The sequence below is a fragment of the Lissotriton helveticus genome, chromosome 2_1, assembly GCF_964261635.1.
Source record: "Lissotriton helveticus chromosome 2_1, aLisHel1.1, whole genome shotgun sequence".
Lineage (NCBI taxonomy): Eukaryota > Metazoa > Chordata > Amphibia > Caudata > Salamandridae > Lissotriton > Lissotriton helveticus.
In genome coordinates this window covers 2,103,866,427-2,103,888,332 of record NC_136059.1, presented here as the reverse complement: position 1 = coordinate 2,103,888,332, position 21,906 = coordinate 2,103,866,427, and the positions used below count along the sequence as shown (strand labels likewise).

At 45.9% G+C, this 21,906-nt stretch overlaps 1 protein-coding gene across 2 annotated transcripts in view; it reads right to left on the bottom strand.

Moving 5' to 3' along the window:
* The window catches only part of GALNT7 (polypeptide N-acetylgalactosaminyltransferase 7), a 597,040-nt gene that overhangs the window by 115,244 nt on the left and 459,890 nt on the right, over window positions 1-21,906 (bottom strand). For both annotated transcript variants that reach the window (XM_078677071.1, XM_078677072.1), the window contains exon 8: window positions 15,302-15,424. In XM_078677071.1, the coding sequence (XP_078533197.1) occupies window positions 15,302-15,424 (123 nt within the window). The remainder of the gene's footprint in view (window positions 1-15,301; window positions 15,425-21,906) is intronic.

The following is a 21,906-nucleotide window of genomic DNA, read 5'->3' as shown; positions in this document are numbered from 1 at the left end:
TTTGGCACACTTTGCAACTTCTGGATTCAGTTTTTTGACAGTCCAATATACAGGCTGTTGCAATAATCCAATCTCAAGACTAGAGAGCCTGTGTAACGACCTTTGTCTCAGACAAGAGAAGCAGATTGGAAATTTTTGCCATCATTTTTAGTATGAAAAAAACATTTTCCAGCCAAGCAGAAAATGTGGTTGTCAAAGGAATGATGTGCATCAAACCATATTCTGAGGTTCTTTACTTTAGGCTTGGGAAGGAGCCTAGTGTCTGCGGACACCATGGCAACCTCATTTCTGTTATCGTTTTAGGCAGCTGGAACTCATCCATTCGGCCAGTTCTACTATACAGGATTTGAAACGCGCTACAGGCTCTACCTCACCCTGGACAAGAGTGATAATCAATTGTATGTCATCGGCATAAGACACCATGGAGACATTGTATCTGCCAAGAGGGGGCATATAGATGTTGAATAAAGTAGGGCTTGGCGTAGATGCATGGGGAAACACTTCTGAGGCATGAGGGGTCAGCACTACCTGAAAGGTAGGACCTTGAAGAAAGGAGGTCAGCCACTTAACAGCCAAGTAACACTCCCCACAGCTGTGAAGCCATTGTAACAGCAAACTTTGAGAAGCAGTGTCAAATGCCGCACTTAGATCCAACATGATCATGGTGATGGTGTGTCTTTTATCTGGCAACGATCTGAGATTCTGAGGCCAATAACAGTGCAGATTCGGTGCTGTATTGAATGCAGAAACCAGATTGAGACTCGAGCTTGTTGGCTTCAATAAAGTGAGCCAGTTGAGCACTGACATGTTTTTACGCAACTTTGGCGAAGAACGGGAGAAGAGAGATGGGTCTGTGGTTTTCCAGTATGGCAGGGTCTAGGGAGGGTTTTTTAAGGAGAGAGGCTTGACAATGGCATGCTTCCGGTGTTTGGGCAATGTACCGGAAGCCAAAGAGATGTTAAGAAGGTTACTCACTCCAGGCGAAATGGATTCTATGGCTAATTTCAGAATCTTAGGAGATGCATGGTCCTTGGGGGAACCTGATTTAATCCTGGTGACTAGCACCCGTAGTTCTTCCGGGGAGGGGTAGACGAACTGGAAAGGCCATCAGTAGTGACTGGGTCTTCCCCCAAGGCTTCCTGGCTGCCAGATTCCCTCACAGATTCTAGAAATTGCTAATAAATACCAGACACCTTGTCATGAAAGAATTGGGCAATGGAATTGCAACTCTCTCGAGAAGGGGTAGTCTGTACGGCGACCCGATCTAATGAAGTCAGGGATTTGACACTAGAAAATAGTTTCCTTAAGGAGTTGTGAGCAGAAATAATTTTATCAGTGTTGAAGATCCCGCTGGCGGTGAGAATGCTTTAATGGTAAATTCTCAGTGCAGCATGATAGTCCTGTTTACTGCTAATGCTCCTAACTTTGCGCCAAGTGCGTTCCAGTTGTTTACAGGATTTGTTTACGGATAAGAGTTAGGCATTAAACCATTCCTTAGAGGGCTTGGTTCTTCGTGCTACAAAATCTTTTAATGGGGCAACCCTATCGAGGGCTCCCGTTATCCAATTCTCCAAGAGCTAGCTGGCTGATTCACTATCCTTGCCAAGCTGATGCATATGGGACTGTAATGCCTCCTTTAAAGACTCTGGGGTAACCTTAGCCCACTTCTTGTTCCCATAGTTTCCACCAGTCCTGTGTGTCATGAGTGGCCTGGTGAGCCTTAATTGAAAGGGGACCAAATAATGATCCGACCACGGAATGGGAAGAGGAGTTCCAACAGACAAGGCCTGTTAGTTGGCAAAGACAATGTCAAGCAGATGCCCTAAAATAGGTATCGATCTGGTGATCCGCTGTGACAGTTACTGGATATCGAGATCTTTCATAAGAGAGACTGCAGCTGGTGTCCTCAAACTGGAAGTTCAGGTTGCCTATAACCACCAGGTCATTATAGAGTAAAGCATAAGAGGGCAGACAGTCAGCTAATGAAAAAGCAACATTTGTAGCAGGGCCAGGGGGCTGGTAAAGCTGCCAGCCATCGAGCATGTACTAGAGAAGGCTAAGGTAAAAAAGGAGGCCTCAGAATGCCCTCCATGTATGAAACCACCTGGCCTAATTTATTGTCATGGTCACTGAAGGCATTGAGCAGGGCGGTCTGGCCCACACAGAGCTGGCGCAGGAACTCTACACACTCTGCATTGAGGGCAGCAGGGGGGACATGCGCAGGGGCAGCGGTGCCAGGTGTGAATGTGACTCGTCCCCTCTTAGTGACACGGATACGGGCAGCACCAGAGGAAGTGGATGGGAGGCTGGGCACTGGCCGCTGGGTGGTAGATAATGATGCAGACTCCCCATCCCCTGTGCCTGCCAACATACTAATATAATAATTAAAAATAATTGCAATATCCCCACCTCAATGGGGGGAGCAATCCTTTCTAACAAGTGCATAGCCCTCAGGAATTGCACTAAGGATATCAGGGCCGGAACTATCCGATAGCCATGTTTCCGTTAAAAATAGCACGTCTGGGCTAAAATCCCTAAATAGGTCAAAAATCTCAGTCTTATGTTTGGCCAAGGAAAGGCAGTTTAAGACGAGACAATCAGCCTTAGGCCCACTAGGTATTACCTGCTCGCTTGGAGAATGGGCCTGGGCTGCTTGATTAGCATGAACTTGCAGTTCGGACATCCAGAGATTCCTCCGGCGATGTCCAAGACATGGCAACACTCGGCAGCTAACTCCGCCACCAACTCCGGAGTTCTTCACAGGAGTAATGTCTAAATGAGGGTCCCGTCCAAGCGGGGGTTCTGGCCCCTGGCGCCATCTGGGTGCGGACGGGCTCACCTTTGGCACACCCGCTGGGCATCAGCACACTGGCTATTTCCTAAATAGCCCGCCTTCCAAGTGGGTGTGGCTAAGGTGCCGGCAAACAGAGCCTATAAACAATGGAGGGACAAAAGTTCTCAAACCGAAGGTCAGCAGCCCCGCACCACACAGGAAGGCTTCCCTTCTTGAAGTTAAATACTGGTGAAAATAAAGTAGTTAAAATAACACAACTAAAAATAAGCATATGTGCTTAGTGTAAGGAAATACATTGCATTGTTTTTGTATGGTCATTCCCCAATTTATTCGACTAATGATACTGGCGTTTTTTGACTCTGAGAGTCCAATGAGTCCTGCTAACCAGACCTCTATGCTAGGGCCCGGACCTTAAAGTGTATATCTAATTGACTGTACCCAATTGGAAATGACTAACTTACCTGTAAATTCCTACTAAATGGTACCATGGTACCCAAGGCAAGTAAGTTAATAGGATACCCCAGGGTTTGCAGCACTGATTATGCCACCCTGGTGGGGTGGAGTAGAACAAGTCCCCCAGTCCACCACGGAGATTGATAGAGCAGGTTTACATTGCTATACCGACTCTGCCACTGCAAGCAATTGCAAAGCCACCACTTTCCCTGGACATGTGTTTAAGTCACCTCAATAGCAGGACTCCTGAGCCCTAAAGGCAGGGTGCAACATATGACACAGGCAGGACGTGTGCCTTACATGTCCTGACAGCAAAACAACCATTTTTACTCTGGAAAAGCTTGGTTACAGATGCTCCCTAACCCCTTCCCCCACCCCCACCAACAGTGCGAACAAAGAAGGCACTCAAATGTATCAAACAACTCATTACATTCAGCCCAACTCGTATCTCAAGTAGAAATTAATGTAACTTATTACAGTGTGCAGCTTTAGGGAAGCTGCCCCTTTGTTGCCCTATAAAACTTCTGTGCCTTCCTGGGCACACTTGGAGCCTGCTCCACGAGACTGTTTTTTGCCCTCCTGAAGAGATGTGCCAAGGACTCTCAGGAAGGAGAACAATTAGGGATCAAAGGCCAGGGAGGTGTCACCTCCCACCTTCACTAAGTCACTCGTGTGTTAGCCTCAAAAGGCAGGCTTCAAAAGTGTAGTCACCTTTAAAGGGCAGATGTGTAACACCGGGGGAGGGCTGCTCCATTGTTGAGGTACACAGGCTGGCACAGGGTGCAGAGAGGGTAAACAAGTTGCCAAACTGGTTTTCCCAGGTGCGTGTAGCCCTGAGTTAGCCACACCCGGGGTGGGCTAGTGAGGTCTGAACAACGAGAGAGGGTTCTCGTCATCTTGGGAATGGGCAGAATGGTGCATCCTGGGACAGTTTGATGCCAAACTCCACAAGCAGAGGTCACCAGGTGGGAGGGAAAGTGGTAGCCCATCAGCTAACAACCACATTCGGCTACCAACCACATCCTGCCCTGACGGCACTTTCCGAGCATAAAGGGGGCACCCCTAGCACCCAGTTCTCAGCTGACTTGGAAGAAGGATTGAAGGAGGACTGCCCTGCTGCACTGAAGTATCAGCAAAAAGAGGCTACACTGACAAGGTATGCACCTGCTGAACCTGGTGGTGAGCAAAGAGAGGGACCGTGCCTGCCATGTTCTGCTCAAGGAGAAGTCGCCTCCAAGAGCCCAGTCAAGCCAAGAGAACTCCAAGGGCCAGCTGACTGGCCTCCTGTTCACAGCACAGGGACACAACAGCTGAAGAAGCCTACTGGAGCAAGATGGTAGCCAAAAGTCTTCAAGCCGCTTCCATCACGCTGTTCAGAACCGAGGATCATAACCAGACGCACAGAGTTGCACCCAAGTTCGCTGAGCCTGGTAGTGCGGTTGGAGAGTTGCTGGGACCCTCAGAAGGCGAGTTATCGCCCCTGGAAGTATTGGCTGTGAATGCAACAACGGGCGACTGGTAGTCCAGTAGCAACTCGACTTCGGCCAAACCATAGAGGAGCCTGTGGGATATCAACCATGTAACCAAGAGCCCCTCATTATCTTCGAGGGCAAAGGAATCCTTCAGGAAGACCGCCGTTGAATAAATAGCAGACACAGCATCCTTGAGGCATCCTCAGCATCCTTCATTCCTTGCATCAGGACCACTCCATAATAATCCACTACAACTTGAAAAAAGTGCATGAAACTGCTGAAGGACTGCTTTTCTGGAGAGGTAACTGTTCTTGAGAACTTTGCTGGTCCCCCTGACTAGCTCCCTGTTGGGATTAGGCGCCCCAAGTACTTCTAAACAATTGTGTTGACACGTAGAAAAGGTTTCTAACTGTCCAATTAGTCGACTTTGCCAAGGTTTGTTCGCGTTTGAGTGAAATTGCTGCTTGTAAAACTATATGTCTGGCACCCTCCGGTGAATCTTTTTCGTTCGAGTGTCTAAATTCTCATAAAAATACAGTTGATGTGTCTAAATTGGTGTAGAATTTCTTGAGTGTTGCGTTGATTTCTTCTTCAATTGATTTGGTACTGTTTAAATGCTTAAGACATGTTCCTCTGTGTAAACCTTGTTGCTTAGTGCCACAGCTACCCAGGATTGAGCTGAGGGTTTGAGAAACAAAACCCAATGGTCTTAAAGGGGTTGGTAAGTGTATTGGAGGCTGAGATTGCCCAACCACACCATATAATACATCCTCTTTGCTCACACTTAGGATACTGAATGCAAAAGGAACACTGGAAAGAAATGGTGCTCTGCTTATTCAGGGTAGTGCGTATACTGGCTTGGTGATGTACACTTTAGATTCTTGGTGAATGTTCACTTGAAATTGGGATGAAAATATCAATTTTTAAGACCAGGGTATTGTGGATACCGTCACAGCAACATGCGCATTTCATAAAAGTGAAATATGATGTGACAAACTGTACTTTACACACTGCAGCAATGTGGACAATGTATATTTTGTTTTTACATACTGCCATTTCACCATTTGTACTAAAGTGCTTTATATATAACTAACTGCTTTTAATTGATAGGTTTACAATAATAACATCTGAAAAATTACCATACAGTTATGGAGATCTGAATGGAAAGCTGGGGTGGGCAAGAGGGAGAGAAAGGAGATAATGTAGAGAATCACTAAAATAACATCTACTAGTGCAACACTATATTTTTGAGCCTCCCAAGTTGGGGAGTTGTGACTTATGTATATATGTGTATATATAGCCTTGTGAGATCTTGATTCCCTGAGGTGGAGTAACTTCTCTTGGAAGTTCTTAGTTACGGTATCTTGTGAATAGGTAGTCTTGATTTTTTGAGTGTAAGGAAAGGATATCAGAAGCTTTCCTTGAATGGATTGGAAGGGCGCTCTAAACTGGGGACACAGATCCAGAGAAGGATGCTTTTGAGTTTGTGACGTTTGGAATTTAAGGGGTTACAGACTGCAAGAGTCTGCTGCTGGATTTTCTTACACCAGCAGAGCTTTTCAAAATATTTGATAGGTAACTGGGCCTGCCTAAGTGTATATGTAATTAATGCATAGTGACAGCAAAAGACTAAGCCAGTAAGAAGCATATGCACTAGCACCTGCACCTGATGCCCTGATGAGGACCAAGGACCAACTGTGACAAAGTGGCTTAGTGAGCTGGACGCCAGCATATTTGAATGCATTTCTGGCAGGTGACTGAGCATTATATTATTAGTAATAACCTACGCAACATTAGCAGCACGCTAACGCAATTTGCAGCACCCTGGATTAAGTAACAATCTGATAGATAGGCTGATGTATAGGAAGAAAGCCTGGCATATGGAGTCAGCAAACTAAGAGCTGCAAACAGTATGCCCCGGCACAGAATTTAAAAAAACGGTGGCCATAAGTGTCCTTCGGGGCAAGTTAGTTTGCTCTGTGTTCAATTTTTATGCTCCACACACAATTGTTATTTAAAGCACATACAAGATTTGTTAATAGTGAAACTTTTTTTGGGGTACTGTGCCTGACCCATAAGTATTGCAATATTTTGTTTACATTTAGAATTTCTATATAGCATTTTACAATATATTTGTAGTAAAACGTAACGCTTAGCCCCACTGTCTCCAAAGCTTTCTAAGGAGGAAGAATCCCCTGTGCAGGATGCAGTCTCAAATTGACAATAAAAAGGAATATGCTACTTACCAGTATGCATCTGTTCTTGGCATGTAGGGCTGCTGATATTCATATCTTGTGCATAGATCGCCGCCTAGTGTTGGGTCCGGATGATTGCACATTGTTGTCCTGGAAGAGTCTTCGAAGTATCACGAGATAGGTGGCTCCTCCCCCGGACTACAGTGCGCATGGGCATCCTCTCCATCCTCAGATTGTTTTTCACCATTGTGGCAGGGATGGAGTACGATACAGTAAGTGATGTCCATGCTAGAGATTAATTCTGAGTGCTACAGCTGCGACAGGCACCGGGGAGGTGGGAGGGCAATATGAATATCAGCAGCCCTACATGCCAAGAACAGATGCATACTGGTAAGTAGCATATTCCGTTCGAGGCATGTGGGCTGCTGAATTCATATCTTGTGCATAGAATGTATAGCAGTCTCCCCCTAGCGGCGGTTGCCCGTGCCAGCTGCAGCAGTCTGAAAAAGAGTCTTGAGTACAGCCTGCCCTACAGCTGCCTGCTGTTTGAAGTGTACATCTACGCAGTAGTGTTTGGTAAATGTATGTATGGTAGTCCATGTGGCTGCCTTACATATGTCTTCTAGAGGAATGTTTCCTAGGAAAGCCATGGATGCCCCTAACTTGCGTGTTGAATGCGCTCTTGGGGGAACTGTTAATGTGCGCTTAGCTTTTTGATAACATATTTGTATGCACTTAACAATCCATCTGGCTATACCCGATTTGGAAATGGGGTTGCCTTTGTGCTGTGGTAAAAAGGCAACAAACAGTTGCTTAGTCTTCCTGAAAAGTTTTGTTCTGTCTATATAGTACAGGAGAGCTCTTTTAACGTCTAGGGTATGTAGAGCCCTTTCTGCCACAGATTCTGGATTTGGGAAGAACACTGGCAGTTCTATAGCTTGATTGATGTGAAACTGGGATACCACCTTTGGCATAAATTTAGGGTTTGTTCGCAGTACTACCCTATTTGCGTGAATTTGTATGAATGGCTCCTGAATAGTTAGGGCTTGCGGCTCACTAACTCTTCGAAGTGATGTAATCTCCACTAGAAAAGCCACTTTCCACGTTAGGAATTGTATCTCACAGGAGTGTAGAGGTTCAAAAGGAGGTCCCATTAGTCTGGTTAGAACTACGTTTAAGTTCCAGACAGGTGAAGGTGGGTGTCTTGGAGGAATGATTCGTTTGAGTCCCTCTACGAAAGCTTTAATAGCAGGTACTCTGAAGAGTGAAAGGTGCTGCCTGTTCTGAAGATAAGCTGCCACCGCAGCTAAATGTATACGTATGGAACTGTAAGCCAGATTGCATCTGTGTAAATGTAACAGGAAACATATGATGTTTTGAGTAGATGCATCTAGCGGATTTATGTCTTTATTGTTACAATAGATGACAAATCGTTTCCACTTCGCCGCATAGCATGCTCTGGTTGTAGGTTTTCTTGCCTCTTTGATAATATTCATCAGTCAGGAGGCAAGTTGAGGTAACCAAACTCTATGACTTCAGGAGCCAGATCGCAAGGTTCAACTGTTGCGAATCTGGGTGCTGAATGTCGCCATGGCTCTGCGTTAAAAGACTGGGTGTTAATCGCAGCCTTTGCTGAGGAACCACGGAAAGTTCTAGGAACGTGGTGTACCATGGTTGCTGCGCCCACGTTGGAGCAACCAGGATGAGTGTCATGGAGTGTTGTCGCAGTTTGCGTGCCACTAGTGGTATGAGCGGAGCTGGGGGAAAAGCGTACGGAAACTTGCCTGACCAGTTCATCCATATCGCATTGCCCTGAGACTGCGGATGTGGAAACCTGGCGACGAAGCTTTGACATTTTGCGTTTTCCCTTGTGGCGAACAGGTCTATATCTGGGTGACCCCATCGCTGGAAGTACGGTTGTAGCACTGAGGGATGTATCTCCCACTAGTGCATTTGGTGGCTGTGTCTGCTGAGCAGATCCGCCATCTGGTTGTCCTTGCCTGGGAGGTGTTCAGCTATGAGGAAGATGTTTCTCTGAATGGCCCACTTCCACATGCTTTGCGCTAGATGGGACAACTGTGGAGAGTGTGTCCCTCCCTGATTCTGTATGTAGTACATGGCAGTCATGTTGTCCGTCCGGATCAACACGACTTTGTTGCACAAATGTACCTTGAACGCCTTCATTGCCATAAAGATTGCCATCAGTTCCAGCAGGTTGATGTGCATCCTTTTTTGCTGTGTCGTCCATAGTCCCTGCACTGTGTAATGGAGGACATGCCCTCCCCATCCTAGGAGAGATGCGTCCGTTGTCAGCACTATTTGTGGTACAAGCTCTTGGAACGGTCGTCCCCTGCAAAGGTTTTGTGGGTTCCACCAATGCAGAGAGCTGTATGCGCGACCGGGCACCAACACTAGGTCTTTTAATTGTCCTTGAGCCTGGTTCCACCGCCGTGCTAAGCACTCCTGAAGCGGACGCATGTGTAGTCTCGCGTGAGGGACTATGAAGATGCATGAGGCCATCATGCCTATCAACTGCATAAACACCCGTGCTGTGAGCGAGTGTTGGGGTCTGAATTTCTGAATTAGTAGTAGAATGCTGTTGATCCTTGCTGAGTTTGGCTGCGCCTTTGCTGCCAGAGTGTCTATTGTTGCTCCCAGGTACTGTTGTACATGGGCGGGCTGAAGATGAGACTTTGGGTAATTTAATGAGAATCCGAGGCTGTGTAGGAGGTGAATAGTGCGGGACATGTGGCTGGCACATTGTTGGGCTGACTTTGCTTGGATGAGCCAGTCGCCCAGATAGGGGTAGACGTGAACATGGTTTCTCCGTAGGTGCGCCGCCACTGTCGCTAGGCACTTGGTAAACACCCTGGGGGCTGTTGTCACCCCGAAAGGCAGTACCTTGAACTGGTAGTGCTGATTTTGGATGGTAAACCTGAGATACTTCCTGTGCGCTGGATGTGTTGGTATGTGGAAATACGCATCTTTTAGGTCTAGTGTTGCGAGGAAATCTCCCTGACTGAGCAATGGTAGAACTTGCTGTAAAGTGAGCATGTGAAAGTGTTCTGACAAGATGTATTGGTTTAGGGGCCTGAGGTCCAGTATTGGCCTGAGAGACCCGTCCTTCTTGGGGATTAAGAAGTACAGCGAGTACACCCCTGTACCCTTGTTGCTGTATAGGGACGAGTTCTATGGCCCCTTTTTGCAGCATGCTGATGACTTCTTGCTGCAATAAGTGTATGTGCTCTGCGGACATAGGACGGTGCCTTGGGGGTATGTTGGGTGGAGTGGAGGTTAGCTCTAGACAATAGCCGTACTGAATAATTTGTCTCACCCACCTGTCTGTGGTAATGCTTTCCCAGACTGGCAGGAACTGTTGTAACCTGCCCCCGACCGGTGTTACATGGTCCGGGGGCAGTGACCAGGCGTCACTGTTTAGTATTTGCGGAGGATCTGGTGTTGTTATTCCCTCGTCCTCTGCCTTTACTGCTGTTGCCACGGTATCCACCTCTGCCTGTTTTATTATAGGTGGTTTGCGTGCTCCCTTTATTGTATTGAGTCTGCTGGGAAACCTGGCCTCTTGTAGCTCCTCTGTTATTGGAGCGACGAAAGGAGCCTCCTCTGAATTGTTGTGACTGCAAGGCACCCATAGATTTGGCTGTCCCTGTGTCTTTTTTAATCTTCTCTAAGATTGTGTCCACATCAGGACCAAATAAAAAATCAGGGTTCACAGGCTGATTTAACAATGTTGTTTGAATCTCAGGTTTGAACCCAGAGATGCGCAACCAAGCATGCCTTCTGAGCATGACACTTGTATTGATGGCCCTGGCTGCGGTGTCTGCTGCGTCCAGCGCACATTTAATGGATGCGTTGGATATCAGTTTCCCTTCTTGTATCAGTGTTTCTGCTCCCTCCTTGTAAGCATCAGGCAAATGTTGTAGCACTTGCTCTAATGTGTCATAGTGCGCCCTATCGTATCTGGCTAATAGGGCCTGTGTGTTGGAAATTCTCCAGATATTAGCTGCTTGAGCAGCTACCCTTTTCCCAGAAGCCTCTAATACTTTAGACTCCTTGTCTGGAGGAGGAGCATCACCAGTAGTTTGTGAGTTGGCACGTTTACGAGCATTGGATACCACCAAAGAGTCCAACGGCAGCTGTCCCTTAATGTATGTAGGGTCCACAGGCACCGGTCTGTATTTTCTTTCAATTCTGGGGTTAACAACCCTTGCTCTTGTGGTTTCCTTGAAAATGTCTCCTGCGTGTTTAAGGACACCTTTTAACATTGGCAACGTTTTAACTGATTTCTCTGAAGTGGAGAAAGTGTCAAACAAGAAGTCCTCTTCAATTGGGTCAGCATGCATGTCCACATTGTGATTTTGAGCTGCCCTTTCTATTAATGCGTTAAATGCTGCTGTATCTTCTGTTGGCGAAGTTTTGACAGGATAAGAAGGAGTATCAGGAATAGTTTGTGACTACCCCTGGTCATTATGGTCTGTCCAGGCTTGAGTCTGGTCATCCTGATCATTGTCCGCAGGGTAAGAATATTGTTCATCATAGTCATACCCCATATCCTCATTAGAGCGTGTGGGTGAGTATGCAGAAGTGTCCAGGCCATGGTACCATACAGCCTCGAAAAGGACAGGCGATGTTGAAGAATCCCTTTTCTTTTTGAGTGGAATTTTATATGATTCCATAGGATTTTCCGACCCGATCTTTCTTTGATGAACAGAAAGTCTGCCGGTTTCGGAGTCGATAAGTAGCTTCGACTGATTATCATAGGAGGGCTCCTGGTATAGAACGTCCTCTTCCAGAGGATGACTCCTCTTTCCAAGTGACACCGTCTTGGGTGTTTTAACCCCTGTTTTGGGATCGATCGCCTTAGGGCGTGCAGTTGGGGGCAGCCCGAATTTTATCGGTGGCACAGCGTCTTTAGACAGACTGACTTTTTTCGGTGCCGGCGTCGATATAGGACCGACCGACGTCGCCCCATCATTCTGCCTCTGGCCTGGCGTCGACTTCGGTGCTTGTGGCGTCGGAGGTGCGCTCTTTTGCCTCGATTCTATGGGCTCCTTCGAGGCGCCTTTGTGTTTTGGCTCGAGGGCTTTGACGAGCTATGTTCTGTCGACACGTTGCTTCGGATCGAGAACCTTCCGAGCCTGAAGTCCCTTGTTTGTGTCGCTGTCCGTCGACGTCGATCTCGTCGATTCGACGCGCTTGGCTTTAGCGATGGACATTAGCGCACCAATCTTCGGCTCGGCACCCTTTATGTTCGACCCCGCAGGGTCGTCGACACTTGTTTTCTTCATCGACTCCGACGTGTTCGAACTCTTCGATCCGAAGACTGTTTTCAGCAGTTTCGGTTTCGTTTTTGACTCGGTGGCTTTCGGTTTCGCTTTCAGTAGTGCGACCGTTGGCTCGTGTGATATATTCTTAGCCGGGCCGAGACGCGGGGCTATAGAATGTTTGTCATGATCTTGGCTAAGGCTTTTTGGCGATGCCTCGACCTGAGCCTTTGAAAGTTTTATAGTGTCTTTTTCGGGCCCAGTACCCACTCCTGGGCCTGGTTCATCGCTCGAGTCGTCATCGACGCCTCCAATGGGGGACGCGTCGTCCCTTACCTCGTCGACGTTTTCCTCATCGACGTGTTCTTCATTGTCTTCATAATAGGTGGAGTCGTGCTCCGAACCCGGATCCGACGGCTGGTCTGGATCCTCAGTCTCGACGACCTCATCGTCGTCTTCATCGAAGATATTCACCGGGTCGGGCGCTGGCTTCGTCATTGTTTGTCTCGCTGCACGTCGGAGCCTAAGCGTCTTCTTTGACCGGAATCGAGCACAAGCTAGACAGTTGTCCTCATTGTGGTCGAGTGATAAGCACTTGTTGCACACCGGGTGCACATCGATGTGCGGGTATTTTGAGTTACAAAGGGGGCATCGCTTGAACGGGCTCCGTTCCATCGACGATCGGGCCTCTGGTGTCGAAAAGGCCACGCGGCTCTCTTCGACGTCCTGCTCGAAAAGAACTGGAACAAGAACTCGGCACCGATCGAAAGAACAATACCGACTACCCCGAAGGCCTTTTGGCCTTGTAGAAAAGTTTCCGAACTTGAGTAAAGAAAAGTACATCCGAACCCAATGGCGGAAAAAAACAATCTGATGATGGAGAGGATGCCCATGGGCACTGTAGTCCGGGGGAGGAGCCACCTATCTCGTGATACTTCGAAGACTCTTCCAGGACAACAATGTGCAATCATCCGGACCCAACACTAGGTGGCGATCTATGCACAAGATATGAATTCAGCAGCCAACATGCCTCGAACCAAGCATTTGCAATGCAATAGGTCTCGCATTTGTAAGGGTTTAAGCTATTGGCATTGTAAACGACATTGCCTTTTATTTATATGTAATTAACACATAAATAAAAGGCATTGTCATTTACAATGTCAATAGCTCAAACTCTTGTAAATGCTAGACCTATTCAAAGAAGCGGCCACGATTGTCCGGGGCTGCTCAGAAAGTGAAAGTACGCATGGCGTGCTGAATGTTGCAGGCAAGCATGTCTTGCCTGCAGTAGGAAAAACTCATTAAAGAAAAAAGTGCTTACAGTCTAAAAAAGACATACCGTGTAACAACCGAAGAAAAAAGGCCAGTCCTCATGGGAGGTTATAAATGAAGACAAGGCGGTACTAAGGAGGGACTAACAAGCCTAATAACAAATCAGAAGTCTGCATTTACGAAGGGCAATAACACAAGCCAATGACAAATATGGGCAGAGAGTGGGCAGGGCTTCTCTTCCATATTCCAATACAGCATGTGGCAGAGCAGCGCATGAGCTGCCCAGGCTCGACCTAAAATGTAAGAGGGCTACTTTTCAGTCCTACCTTGACTAAGAAAAGCTTTCCATTTCACATTGAAAAGATACCTTACAACATCCCTATGCACAGGAGGAATGGTCCCTGTTTCCGTAGGTAGAACAGGCGAAACTATACGGTTATAAAACAACTCTTATTCAACACCAAGTGGAAAATGGCATAACACGTTTTGCAGCAGGTTGACAACTTACTTATAACGAAGAATTTGTAGTTTGCGATTACTCCTACTAACAGCTTTGCTCTAAGGTCTGAATACCTCATAACTCATAACACCATTTCCATTTACTACTATCTGAAGCATCAATACAATTGATACTGAGGATATTGGCCTATCAATGGCCCACAAAGGCTGGAGGAAATGGCAAAAATGACAGGGACCTGAACTGCTCTACTACTCACAAGAGTGAGCCTGCATGACCTGCAACATGGTTCCTTGTAGCAGTGTTCGAACGGGTGTCAGCAGAAATAGCCTTCAGTCAGAATAAAGTTTTTAAAAAAATTGGATTTTATATAGCGCAAACTCAATCCTTAGGGTATCAGAGCGCTTTACATGAGCACCAGTTGTGTTACAGACAGACACATTCATTTTGTTAGGCACAGGGAGATTAAGTGATTTTCCCAGAATCACAGGATGTGGAGCATCCCTGCCGAGGTCGACCGCTCTCACCGTTAAGCCACATCCTCTTCCCAAGTACATGATTTAGCCTCATAGACCCATTGTCTATTACAAGAGTGTATTTTCAGTTAATTATGGTCGATGTTGCTGTGACACACTGACCTAATACGGCCTGTGGCTTTAGACACTAAACGTAGTGCAAAGAGGAATTCAAAGCTGTTGAGCCTTTAGGCAGTTCATTTAGTATAGGAATACCCTACACACCAGAATGTGCAGCAAAGAAACATATGGAATAATATGGTGCTTTTGACTTATCCTTCCCCCTGTAGGGCAGTTGAAAAAGGTCCAGCAGACTAAAAGGTCTTACCATCTGCATTATGATAGTGTAGAGAAGCCAGGTTAAATAGGGTGGCGTTGTGGGTTCAAATAGTTTGGCCCATTGACTTACATTTATCACATTCATTACAACAGAAAGTGTGCAGTTGGAGCTCTTAGGTATTAGGTATAATTAAGGTTTCAAAGGATATCACACAGAGTTTCAGAACAACTAAGCAAATTCAGAAACAATAAGGACAAAGTCCTGAGACAGAAACTCTCAAAACTTGTGACAGGCAGAGTCAATCTTCACAAACATCTGACACTAAGGAGTCGAAAGGACCTCAAATCCTCCAACATCCAAGGAGAAGAATCTGACATGCGTCGAGAAACTGTGCAATGAAGTAAGAGTCTGTGATATTAAGGGCATTGGCATACATACTATCTTCCTATGCTTTTTGACACTTTGGAAATATTACTTTTGAAAGGTGTTAATTCTAACAGTGCTGATCTATGCAAATAACCTCATGGGAGAAAAATGAACCGCTTCTTTTAGAGCTGTTTTAGTAGATTATGTAAAAGTACCTTGAGAGTTGGTGAAGAGCCAACATACACAGGAGGAGGATTTCCTTGCCAACCGTGGAGACGGTAGATGTGACCAACACGAGAACAAGGTGTGAAGAGCAACTTTCCACCACACTGCCAAATCTACATGGATAAAGAGAAAATGGAAAATAACGTTTTAAATGCCAACAAAAGTGACGCTACGAAGGAAGCAAGTAGCACTAGAAGTTCATAAGTTTAAATCGTTTTAGAAAGCATAATTTTGAAAAGAATACTTTACTGTGTCCTTAAATTTTAGTTAATTTCAGACAGCACCTGCAGAAAATATTCTCCACCTGTGCTTCATCCATAGCAAAATAACAATAATACATCTCACATTTCTTACACTACAGCAAGTGCTGATATTGAAGAACCCTCGTTTTCTTAAAAGTAACATAGACAGTTAAGCCATTGATATTGCAATTACTGAAACGGATGCTACAGAAAAGAAGGCTTTGTAAAAAGAGACAGCCTATTGCATCTGTGAGTTCATTTGTTTACCTCCCACTCTCAATTGCTGTTCAATTTAGAATGATGATGTGCTCACTGAAAAGAAGTGTGACACAGAACTGCACATTTTTGTCACTCTTTGACGGGGTAGAATCAGAATCTATGAACTTGTCCAAAAACTCTCTCTCGGAGTGTGCTTAACTGACCTCGTCAGTGAACTGCTTCCCTCCCTTCTGTCCCTGCATGTCCACTAACCCTTGCTAGTTGGTGTTCTAGGTCCTCCTCCACCCGCAGGCTCCTGCCTGCGCCTCATCCTTGGTGGGCTAGTGGGGAGCATATTTGCTCTGCTGCTGGTCTGCCTTCTGCCCTTGTGCTTTCTGCCTCTTTCCCCCCTCTGTCTCTACACTCATTTTTATTTTTTCTAATTTTCCTCCTTTTTTCGAAACCACTGTCAGCGCACACCACCTCCTCCTCAAAACAACTAAGAAAACGGCCCTCCAAGACAGAATCAACGTCAACGCACACAACAGCAAAGAACTCTTTGCCATCGTCAATGAACTTGCCAAATCCAAAAGCTAGACCACAGAAGTCCCTCCCTCACAAGACCTCTGCACAAATTCAGCACCTGCTTCCACCACAAGATCAAGCAGATCTACGACATCCAAGACATACCCATCACGCCGCCACCATCACACGCAACACCACCGCCCCCCAACAAAGCCTACTGAACTGGACCCCGCTCACCACTGACGAGACACTCAAGACCTTGAAGACGATTCACTCCGGAGCACCCTCGGACCCCTGCCCATACCACATCTTTCACAGATCTAACTGCTCCGTCTCCCCCCTATTACGATGCACCATCAACTGTTCCATCGAGACAGTCACCTTCCCCGATGACTGGAAACATGGTGAGATCAACCCCCCTGCTGAAGAAACCGTCCGCCGACCCAAAAGACCTCAAACATTTCAAACTCATCACCCTGCTCTCCTTCCCAGCTATGGTCATAGAGAAGGCCATCAATGCCTAACTCTCAGAGTTCATCAAGGCCAACCACGTCCTGGACTCCTCACAATCCGGCTGCCAGAGCAACCACAGCACCGTAACCGCCCTCCTCGCCGCCACCAACGACATCCACTCACTTCTCAACCGGGGAGAAACAACAGCCCTAATCCTCATGGACCTCTCTGCCGCCTTCGACACCATCTCCCACCGCACTTTAAGCACAAGACCTCACGACGCGGGCATCCACGACAAAGCCCTGGACTGGATCCGCTCCTTCCTCACAGGTAGAACACAGCGAGTCAGACTTCCACCATTCCTCTCAGAACCTACAGAGATCGGCTGCAGAGTCCCCTAAGGCTCCTCCCTGAGCCCCACCCTCTTCAATGTCTATGTGGCCCCACTCGCAGCCATAGTTAGGAACCACGGACTCAACATCGTTTCCTACACTGACGACACCCAGCTGATCCTCCCCTTCACCAACAATCACCAGAAACAACTACCATGACAGGATAAAGGCAGGCGCTACCTGGATGAGAAACAGCTGCCTCAAGCTCAACTCAGACAAGACCGAAGTCCTCATCCTGGGGTCCAACACCTCCCCCTGGGAAGACTCTGGGTGGCCTGCTGCGTTAGGAACCTGCACTACACACACAGACCACACCCGAAACCTAAGCATCATACTGGTTTCCGCGCTCATGATGAACCGCCAGATCAACTCCATCTACTCATCATGCTTCCACATCCTGCGCCTCCTCCGAAAGACCTTGAGATGGATACCCACTGTAGCCAGAAAGACGATCATCCATGCACTCAAAAGCAGCAAAGTCTACTACGGAATCGCCCTTTATGCAGGTATCACCCGGAAACTCCTCAGGAAACTACAGAACGTTCAATCCGCGGCAGTCAGACTGGCTCTCAACCTTCCCTGGCAGCCACATCTCCGAACACCTGGGCAAACTCCACTAGCACCAAGTCAACAAAAGATTCATGTTCAAGATCCTCACACACGCCTACAAAGCCCTCCACAACGTTGGACCAGCATACCTGAACCACCGCCTCTCATTCCAGATACCCACCAGACACCTCTGAATCGCTGATCTGGCCCTCACTACCGTCCCTCGGTTCTGCAAGACCAGGACCTGAGGAAGATCCTTCTCCTACTTCGCTGCCAAGACCTGGAACACCCAGCATCTACACCCCAGGCTATCCCATCGCTAAACAAGTTCAGGAAGGATGTTAAGACCTGGCTCTTCGACTGAACCTCAGCGCACAGCAGGACCTGCAGCCACCCCGGTGCCTTCAGAACCTAGCGGGTGGGTAGTTGCACTTAACAAATACTGATTGATTGATTGATCATTCACTACCCACTGTGTTTGATGTAGGGTCTGTCCCACTGTTTTGTCAGTGATTGCCATGAAGTCCTAGCCTCCAGCTCACACCAGCAGAATAATGGGTATAGAGTCATCCATATTAAGAAGACCTAGCCACGTTCTCAGCAGTACAGGATATTGATAGCTATCCATCTGAGGCAGGATTACATTGTCCTTTGCTAAACACACAAGCTCCAGCTCTCTGCAGCCAGCGGTCAAGGAAATCGCCTTTGCAAAGAAGTCTTGCACAATTAGAATGGTAAGGGATGCATTCCTTAGTAGGAGCTAGTCTCTTCCTTTCACCTTCCAGTAATCATGGATCCGCTTTGTATTGATTTTGGTCTAAATCGGCCATTCCACAGCCTTCTCTTGCAAGTCGTTCCAAACTGCAGTTTAATTTCTCAGAGCTCTATGTAGATATTTGGATGTTGCTGGTCTGGAACACCACTGGTCTGCTTATAATGAATTTGAGAAGCCATAAATTAGGCTACTGGTATGTGTAATGAAGTAGGGTGAGTGTTTGTATTCACACCCAGCTCTGAAGAAACACTAACCTGGTATTGAAAGAAAATGCTTGGTTCCCATAAATGTGCTGGGGAAGTACATGGTGATCATTCTGATTCAGTATTTTTCTAGGTTTAGAGAGTCCTTCTGTGCATCAAAAACAACAGTGTAGATTTAAAAGCAGAGTCCTTCCAATTATACCTATTTGTTCTGGAAATTTGGTAATAGAATGTGAGACACATCATCTCCTTGGTGGCACTAGGATTGAGGCAGATAAACTGAGCAGAATACATCATGCCTCCAACGACTGAGGGGCAGGATGCATTTTTCCACATCATGGCTCTCACTGGATAACCTCTTTGTAAATCAGCACCACCCCAAACTACCCATATAGGCATCAAAACCTTATGATACATACGGGGGTCCAGGAGGCACTAGTTGAATCCTGTACAATCTGTAACTGTGGCATATAAATAACACAACAGCAGTATTTCCCCATGCAATAAAGTGGTTAGTTGGCAAAGGGTTATTTGAAGTCATAAGTTCAATGTTTAATTATTATCTAGAACTGAAGTGAATGTATTTGGCTTTTCTATGGCCCAAGCCTAGCCGAAAGGCTGTGAAGCGTACACAGTCGAAGGCAAAGATATAGGGTGTTAATGACAGGATGGGTAGCTGGGTTCTGAGAATGGAGGTGGATTGTTACTTCATTGTGATTTAGTGTTGATTAGGGAGGTGTGTCTTCAGCGCTGTCTTAAATTGGCACAGGATGGGGATAGTCCTAATGACTACAGGGATGTTGTTTTAGATCCTTGATGCATAAATGGGGAGGGCCTGTTAAATTATTTATTCTATTTTAGCACTTCTTCATCTTCAGGCTGATGGTGACCTGGCTTAGTATGTGCATGGAGGTGGTGAGCTTTCCAGTCAGATAGGGTAGGGTGCCAGTTTTGACACCTTTGTAGTTGATGCAGCAGGTTTTGAAGATGGTGCAAGATGGATAGGCTTTGCAGTGGGCTTCAATTAGGGGTAAGGTGTTGATGCCAAATGTCTTCACGGACCTAGTGGAGCATGCTGTAGCTTAGTGGATGCCCTTAAGGTGTACAGGTTTAAAGGCCTTGGAGCAGGGCATTGTCACCATTCATGTGTGAGAGAATGAGGGCTTGGAAGGCAGTTAAAGCCTATAAGCCATAGCGAAGAGCAAGCAGGTTGCTATAAATTATCGGTCAGGTGTCTAGATCATATTCTATAAACCCAAACACACCCTTGGACATACTTTTCCTTTGACCCTAATGTCTACATCAACCATGCAGTACATCCCACCAAGTCTTTCTAAAGCAACAGAGGTGGAAGAGATGATTCATAAACTGAATATCCAAGGAAATTTGAAGTCTACATTACCCAGGCTATTTGTCACCTAAAGCCACCATTACCCGTTGAATGAGGCAATGATTTCTCTACATGAAGGGAGGATTCCTTCTAAAGGTTGTTTATATCTATTCAGGCTGTGCTACATCAGCGTGAGTTGCCTTTCAAAGACACCTTGTGTCAGGTCTAAGTTCTGGACCTTCAATCTACTTGGCCCTCTACAGAGGAATTCTCTAACAATATTTGCACCACTCATTCTCAGTAAGAGTTGGAGATCTGCTTGATAAGACATCTGCTGAATCTTAAGTGACAATAGTGGTTAGTAACCCACGGTGGTGTAAATATTTAAAGTGCATGCCTAGATCGTCCTTAGAAACAGTGTACTGGTCTGGCCTCCCTTCATATTTGTATCTGCCAGTTATATTCATCCAGTGGCACTACAAAACCAAACTTAAACGGTTACGTCTATAAACTTCCAACTACCCTAAAATCCAACATTAATATTATGAAAATAAATATACTTTGTGGAGAAAATATTTTGTGTACAATGGCAGTTGCAAATGCAATCCCCAAGTTCAATTTCTACTTCATAAAGTCACACCATTTCAGACAGATACCTGAATAAATATTTTGTTTGCAGGCTTCGTGTTTTAGCAATATCTTGCTTGGTCTGTACTGACGTCCTCTATAATACCTTTCTGTTTCTTTTTCATACATACTACCTTTTAGTATACCTACCCACTGTTGCTGTGATCCACAGAGTCTTTCGATTTCCTATTGTTGTCCCTAGCCTTGGCAACTTGAGTGCCACAATGGTTTTTTTTCTCTGGTTTTTACTAATTTAGCCTTCACTTTTTCATCCTATTATTAATTTGAATTCCTATTAATGTCATATTGAGAGAATATTCCTCTTTGTTAACTACATTCTTCTGAAGTCTTAGTATGTCCTGCTTTGACTACTTTAGTTTATCCCAAGACTGCAGCTGCTCCATCTACCACCAATAGAAAAGTGTGTAACACTGTCCCCATTGTGAGTGTCAGGTCTAAAGATACATGATTGCAAAAAGGGCTGACACAGGACACCCCATCTATACATTTTGGACATTCCTGCACTAAGTTGTAAAAACAAATGGAGTGCTAGCTAAATCTGGCAAACCGAAGTCTCTCATCAGCAGAAATGCAAATAATTTGTATCCCGTTGTTACTTGTGTGAACATACCGTGGTATTTGTTTATATATGTAGAACAGTAACGTGAATTGTGTATTTTTAGCTAACCCTAAGGCAATTTTCTGTTCTTCTGACACACTAATGCATGAACGACAACTCATGTTCTGCCTATTCCGGCTCTCATTCTACCATTTTTACCTTAAGGTGCAATATTCAGAGAATCCCTTGGCATCCACTTGATAGTTGGGAGGTTATTTATGGATGCTTTGACCTACTGAATATATTTTTTCTTTGATAAAAACCCTTCCTGATTAATGTAAACCTTTTGTCTTTCTTCACACTGTTCCCTTGGCTATTTTACCTTCTACTGTGCACACTTCTGTATGACAATTGCAGTCTTCACCAATTTCCACGTCTATTAACGTTTAGTTTAGAAGACCCTCCATCTACTAAAGATGCACACAGATTCTTTATTGTTACATTTGACTGCATATAGGCCACAGTTTTTACTGCCAACTTTTTGTCTATGATTTATTTACTAAATGATCCAGGGGATAGGGAGGTCAACGTTTTGGTCGTTCAGACCATTCGCTGACAAATAACTGAAATAATTTGTCAACAGACTAAACAGATGTGTTCCTGCATTACTTTATTAAGTATGTGCAGTTCTAATTCGTTACTTGTTCAGGAAACACCAATGCTGATGATTGCCTGAATGTTT